We start from the raw sequence: 7,500 nt of genomic DNA on the forward strand, positions 1-7,500 counted from the left end.
AGACACAGGATTAAGCTGTCTGATACATGTACGTAGTTATATACATGTATTCATATACGTAATGCCTTTCGTAGATACATATGCACACACACGCGCGTGATGTATACATAAACGCACACAGGAAGATTACAACTGTCACATGTATACACACAACCACAGTAGCACATACACCCCCCCCCCTTACATACACAACAAACATACATCAAAAAACCATATTTAACCCCCCCCCCCCACCCCCTCTTCCCTAAAGAAAACCCCACACACCCACTTTTAAAAAACCCACCAACCCACCCTTTAATAACCCCACCAACCCACCTTTAATAACCCACCAACCCACCCACCCACCATTAATAACCCCCCCTCCCACCCACCCACCCACTTGACAGCCCCCCCCCCAACCAAACCCACTCGACTACCTCACACAACCGTCACTGCAGCCCCACCCTATTCGCTCGACTACCCACCAAACCCACTCAAGTATCCATCCAACCCCACACGACCACCCACCCATCTTTAAACACCCATTCATCTAACCCAGCCCACTCAATCTGACCCACACACCTACTCACCCACAATTAGCCCAACCCACGCGATCACCTACCCACCCTAAAACACCCGCGCAACCCACCTACGGCATCTACTCAAAGCACACCCCCACCCCCCCACCCACTCTCAAACACCCACCCAACAAACCTGTACTGAAACACCCCCAAAACCCCCACGCCCACTTTTAAATACCCAACCCAACCAGCCTCAGACACCGAACCCACCCACAAACATCAACCCACCTTGAAACTCCGACCAACCCACCTTCAAACACCCACCCACCAACACACCCAAACACTCACCAATCCACACACCAACCAACCTTCAAACAATCACCAACCCACCCACCCACCCACATTCAAACCCACCTTCAAACAGCACCAACCTACCTTGAAAGAAACACCCTCTAACCCACACTCAAACACCCACCCACCCACCCACAAACCTCAACCACCTCACCCATCCACCCACATTCAACCACCCGCCAACCCACCTAAGAAACCCACCCACCCACCCACCCACTTCCAAACACTCACCGACCAACCCAGCTCAAACACCCACCAATCAACCCACTCTAAAACAAACACTCACCAACCCACCTTCACCCACCAGCCAACCACCCACACACACCAATCAACCTCAACCACCCACCCACCCTCAGCCCACCCACCTCAAAACACCCACCCATCAACCCACCTTCACCCACCCACCCACCTCCAACCCACCTTCACCAACCCACTTCACCCACCAACCCACCTTCACCCACCACCCTCAACCCACCTTCACCCACCACGCACACGCTCCAACCTTAAAACACCCACCCACCAACCCACCCTCAACCCACCAACCCACCCACCACCCACACCAACCCATCAACCCACCCTCAACCCACCTTCAAACACCCACCCACCAACCCACCCTCAACCCACCTTCACCCCCCCCCCCCCCCTCAACCCACCAACCCACCCTCCAACCCACCAACCCACCTTCACCCACACGCTCCAACCCCCCTTCTAAACGGCTCTTTTCCTCCCCAGGGTGAAAATGGCAGCCCCCTGGACCGCCCTAGACCCTCGCTGGATACGCCCACTCCTCACCCTCGCATTCCTGACTACGCTCATTCACGGTGAGTGGGCGGGGGGGGGGGGGCTCTCCCTGCACGCCCGCGACCGTACGCCAAACCCGCCCTCGGCTGTGGAGTGGGCGGGGGAGTCGTGTTTTTGGTTGCTTTTCTGCTTTTGTTTTTTTTTCTCTCTCTTTTTTCTTCTATTTCTTCTTCTTCATCTTGTTTTTGTTATTATTCTTCTACTTCTTATTCTTTCTTTTCTTCATCTTCTCCTACTTCTTATTTTTTTTCTTCATCATCGTTCATTTCTTTTCCTATTTCTTATTCTTTTCCTACTTTTTTTTTTTTTCTTCATCTTCTTTTTATTATTCTTTATCTTCTTTTACTTCTTCTTCTCCTACTTCTTATTCTTTCTTTTCTTCATCTTCTTTTTCTTCTTCTTCTCCTACTTCTTATTCTTTCTTTTTCTTCTTATTCCTCTTTTTTCTTAATCTTCTTCTACTTGTTCTGTTTCTTTCTTCCTCTTCTTCATTTTTTTTTCTTCTTCTCCTTTTCTTCTGATTCATCTTTTTCTCTTACTTCTTCTCCTTTGTCTTCCTTATTCTATATCTTCTCTGTTCTTCTCTCGTCTTCTGTGTCTGATTTGTTCATAAATATTTACCAGCAGAATGAATGCCACTCCTGTTGTTTTTTTAATTTCTTTTTCGTTCTCTCTCTCTCTGTCTCTGTCTCTCTCTGTCTGTCTTTCTTTCTCTGTCTGTCTGTCTCTCTCTCTCTTTCTTTCTCTGTCTATCTGTCTGTCTGTCTGTCTGTCTGTCTGTCTGTCTGTCTGTCTGTCTGTCTGTCTGTCTGTCTGTCTGTCTGTCTGTCTGTCTGTCTGTCGGTCGGTCGGTCGGTCGGACTCTCTCTCTCTCTCTCTCTCTCTCTCTCTCTCTCTCTCTCTCTCTCTCTCTCTCTCTCTCTCTCTCTCTCTCTCTCTCTCTCTCTCTCTCTCTCTCTCTCTCTCTCTCTTTCTTCTATTTTGCCTAATTAGATTAAAAGCTTGTCATCTCAAGTTTCTTGTATAAAGCTAAGTCCAACCTTTAATGTATAATGTATTTTTGTGTTTTTGATGAATCTTTAGAACAGACGAAAATCCTCCCCTTTTTTGATAGAGGTATTTGCATGAAATCAATAGTATGATAATGCTGATAAGTGTGCAATTACTGATAAGACGTAATTGCAGCAGTCAACCACCCCTATTCTGATAATCAATGCTGGTATTTGTAGGATTATAATTAGGATAATGATGTTGATAATACTAGAACGATTATGGGAATGATTCCTGCTGTTCTCAATGGCAAGGCATAATTAAAAGATAATGATTATTGCAATATTAGCAGCGGTATCATTATTAGAAGTATTTATGATAATGATAATGGTAATAACGACAGAGACAGTTTTGATATTAGTAGTAATATGAATAATAATGATGAAAAAATATGAAAAAAAGTGATGGTGAATGGTATTAGTTACTACATGAAGAGAAATATGACAGAAGGAAAGGAAGTAACAAATAAAAGAAGTAAAATAAAAATGAAAACAATAATGATAAAATGGTCGTAAAAGATTACACTGTTGGTTTGAACGGTCATAATGATATGAACGTAAATATAATAATGATATTTATAAAAGTTGCAGTACTACTACTACTAGTAGTAATAATAGTAATAAAAATATAAATAGTATTGAAATGATAATAAGGATAAGAAGAATGATAATGTTAATAATAGTATCAGCAATGATAATCATAATAATAATAACAAAATAGATAAAAGATAGTGATAATAATAGTAATAATAATGACAATAATGATAATAACAATGGCTATAATAATACTAATAATAATGATAATGATAGTAATTATAATGATTATAATAATGATAATGATAGTAATTATAATGATAATGATAGCAATTATAATGATAATAATAATGATAATAACAATGATAATGATGATAATAACAGTAATAACAACAATAATAATAACATAAATAATGATAATGATGATAACAGTATTGACAATGATAGAAATGTAACAGTAATGGTGATATAAAAACAAAGATGATGAAGATAATGTTAGGAATGATAATGCATAAATACAATAATTATGATGATTATGATAATAACAATGATAATGATGATGATCAGGATAATGATCATAGTACTGATAATGATAATAACAATTATGATAATGATAACAATAATCACAATGATAATAGTGATAATATTGATAATAACAATGATGGTAGTAACGATAATAATAATGATGATTATATAGATAATGAAGATAATTATAATGGTATTAATAAGGATAATATCGCTATCATCATTTATAATAACAATGATAATAAAGATCATTATTATCATAATGAAAAATTTAATGAAAATAATAATGAGGGTAATAATTATAGTAAAATAATCATAATAAAGATAAGGACATTGATAATCATAGTAACAGCAATAACGATAATGATAATTATATATTGATATAAACACTAATGATGATTATAATAGTAATAAGAATAATGATAATGATAATGATTATAATGATAGTAACAATGGCCATAATGATGAAGAGGATGATAACAACAACAATAACAAAAAACAATAATAATGGCAATGATAAAAATAATAACAATGAAGATAACAACAATAATGATAATGACAATAATACTGATAATGACGATAATAAAAAAGGTAATACTACTAGCAATAATAACAACAAGAATAACAGCAACAACAACAATAATAATTACAACGAGAAGATGATAAAACGATGATAAAAGAGAGAGAGAGAAGGACGAGAAACTTCCCCAACCCCAACTTCCTCGGGTCGCCTCGGAAGCTTCCCCACTAAACTTCGGAGTGTAACTTTATCACGCTTATGTTTTATCGCACCGTCTTCGTGAAGGGTGAAGAGGTGGGGGTGGGGGAGGATAGGGGAGAGAGAGGGGGTGGGAGGGGAGGAGGAGGGGGTGGAGAGGGAGGGAGTGGGTGGGAGAGGGATGGAGTGGGAGTGGGATGGAGATGAGGGGGAGTGGGAGGGAGAGGACTGGGAAGGAAGAGGAGGGGAGGAGGGAGGGGAAAGGAGAGGGAGAGGGATGGGGAGAGGGAGTGGGGAAGAGGGATTGGGAGGGAGGGTTTGGGAGGGAGAGGGAAAGGGGAGGAGGGTTTGGGTGGGAGGGAGAGGGAGAAAGAGAGGAGAGGGAGGAGGGAGAGGGAGTGGGAGGGATGGGTAGGGAGAGGGATAGGGAGGGAGGAAAGGGGGTGGGGTGGGAGGGGGGAAGAAGGAGGTTGTGGGCATGGGAATGGAGGAAGTGGAGGTTGTTGTGGTGGAGGAGAGAAAGAGAGGGAGGGGGAGGAAGTAGAGGTGGCGGGGGGTGGTGGGGGAGAGGAGGGGGAGGAAGAGGAGGGAGGAGAAGGAGGAGAAGAAGAAGGAAGACGAGCAGGACTAGGGAAGAAAAAGGAAGGAGAGGGGTAGGGGATTGGAGGTGAAGAGAAGGAAGAGAAAGATGGGCAAAAATACGAGGAGAAGAAAAAAAGGAAAAGTAGGAGGAAAATGAAAAAGAAGAAGAAGAGGAAGAGGAGAAGGAAGAAGAGAGGGAAAAGAGAGCCAGATAATGAACTGGAGCAACAGGACACGAGAGACACACAGGTAGTCCGTTAGCAGTCAAGTCAGCCAGAGTGACGCACATTGAGTAACAGTCATACAGGATGACATAGGAGGATGAAGGAGGAAGAGAGAGAGACAGAGAGAGACAGAGAGCGAGAACGAGAACGAAAGAGAGAAAGAGAGAGAGACAGAGAGAGCGAGAGAGCGAGAACGATAACGAAAGAGAGAAAGAGAGACAGACAGGGAGACAGAGAGAGCGAGATAGCGAGAACGATAAACGAAAGAGAGAAAGAGAGAGAGACAGAGAGAGCGAGAGAACGATAACGAAAGAGAGAAAGAGAGAGAGACAGAGAGAGCGAGAGAGAGACCGAGAACGATAACGAAAGAGAGAAAGAGAGAGAGACAGAGAGAGCGAGAGAGCGAGAACGATAACGAAAGAGAGGAAGAGAGAGAGACAGAAAGAGCGAGAGAGCGAGAGAACGAGAACGATAACAAAAGAGAGAAAGAGAGACAGAGAGAGCGAGAGAGCGAGAGAACGACAACGAAAGAGAGAAAGAGAGAGAGACAGAGAGAACGAGAGAGCGAGAACAATAAACAAAAGAGAGAAAGAGAGAGAGACAGAAAGAGCGAGAGAGCGAGAGAGCGAGGACGATAAACGAAAGAGAGAAAGAGAGACAGAGAGAGCGAGAGAGCGAGAGAACGACAACGAAAGAGAGAATTAAAACCACCGCTGTGCCATATCCTCCAGCACATGGGCGACCATGGACTACCATCTCCTTCTGTCTCTCTCTCTCTCTCTCTCTCTCTCTCTCTCTCTCTCTCTCTCGTGGCTCTGACGATCTGCCCACCCGCTATTTCTCCCTCTGTCTTCCTCCCCCCTCTGTTTTCCTCTCCCTCTGTCTTCCTCTTCCTCTGTCTTCCTCTCCCTCTGTCCTTCCCTCCCCCCTCTATCTTCCTATCCCTCTGTCTTCCTCTCCCTCTATCTTCCTATCCCTCTGTCTTCCTCTCCCTGTGTCTTCCTCTCCCTCTGTCTTCCTCTCCCTCTGTCTTCCTCTCCCTCTGTCTTCCTCTCCCTCCGTCTTCCTCTCCCTCTGTCTTCCTCTCCCTCTGTCTTCCTCTCCCTCTGTCTTCCTCTCCCTCTGTCTTCCTCTCCCTCTGTCTTCCTCTCCCTCTGTCTTCCTCTCCCTCTGGGTTCGTCTCCGGCTGTGTTCCTCTCCCTCTGTTTTCCTCTCCCTCTGTCTTCCTCCCCCCCCTGTTTTCCTCTCCCTCTGTCTTCCTCTCCCTCTGTCTTCCTCTCCCTCTGTCTTCCTCTCCCTCTGTCTTCTTCTCCCTCTGTGTTCCTCTCCCTCTGTGTTCCTCTCCCTCTGTCTTCCTCTCCTTCTGTGTTCCTCCCCCCTCTGTCTTCCTCTCCCTCTGTGTTCCTCTCCCTCTGTGTTCCTCTCCCTCTGTGTTCCTCTCCCTCTGTCTTTTTCTCCCTTTGCTTCCCTCCACCATTCCCGTCATCATCGGGTTTTCTAGCCCCTCTCTCGTCATTCTATGCCAAAAAACAACAACAACAAAAACAAAGCAAAAAAAAAAAATTAAATAAATAAATAAAACAGAAAAAAATACAGTTAGAAAAAATAGATAAACAGAGATATAGATTAAAATGCTTATAAAAATAGATACATACACAAATAAACAAAAAACAAACAGAATTCGTATAAACAATACAAACAGACAAAAGATTTAAAAAAAAATAGATAACCAGAGACATACAGCTTAAACAATAGACAAAAAAATAGACACACAAACATACACAAACAAACAAAAACAACAACCAACATTCGCGCCAACAGTCAAACGGACAAACAGACATCGAAAAAGAAAGAATAAGAAAAGGGGAAAGCGAGAGAGATGCGATCCTCCGCTCTCAGATTTGTGACCTCTTGGAAAATCCTCAGATCACTCGGGGTCCTCAAGCAGAAATCGTTTCCATGGTAACCAAGTCACTGCAGCTCGTTAAGGTGTCCAATTAAAGTCCTGGAGCTAGTTAGGGAGATGAGAGAGAGAGGGAGAGAGAGGGAGAGGGAGAGAGAGAGGGAGAGAGAGAGGGAGAGGGAGAGGGAGAGGGACAAGGAGATGAGAGAGAGAGAGAGAGAGAGAGAGAGAGAGAGAGAGAAGGAGAGAGAGAGACAGAGAGAGAGGGAGAAGGAAAGAGAGAGAGAGAGGGAGAGTGGGAGAGGAAGAGGGA

General features: G+C 43.5%; 1 protein-coding gene across 1 annotated transcript in view; it reads left to right on the plus strand.

The window, feature by feature from the left end:
- Positions 1-7,500, plus strand: part of LOC113829552 (uncharacterized) — a 207,224-nt gene that overhangs the window by 146,206 nt on the left and 53,518 nt on the right. Inside the window, exon 2 of the mRNA XM_070122503.1 lies at positions 1,584-1,672. Coding sequence (XP_069978604.1) covers positions 1,591-1,672 — 82 coding nt within the window. The 5' untranslated portion in view covers positions 1,584-1,590. The remainder of the gene's footprint in view (positions 1-1,583; positions 1,673-7,500) is intronic.

This window comes from Penaeus vannamei, chromosome 6 (genome assembly GCF_042767895.1).
Source record: "Penaeus vannamei isolate JL-2024 chromosome 6, ASM4276789v1, whole genome shotgun sequence".
Lineage (NCBI taxonomy): Eukaryota > Metazoa > Arthropoda > Malacostraca > Decapoda > Penaeidae > Penaeus > Penaeus vannamei.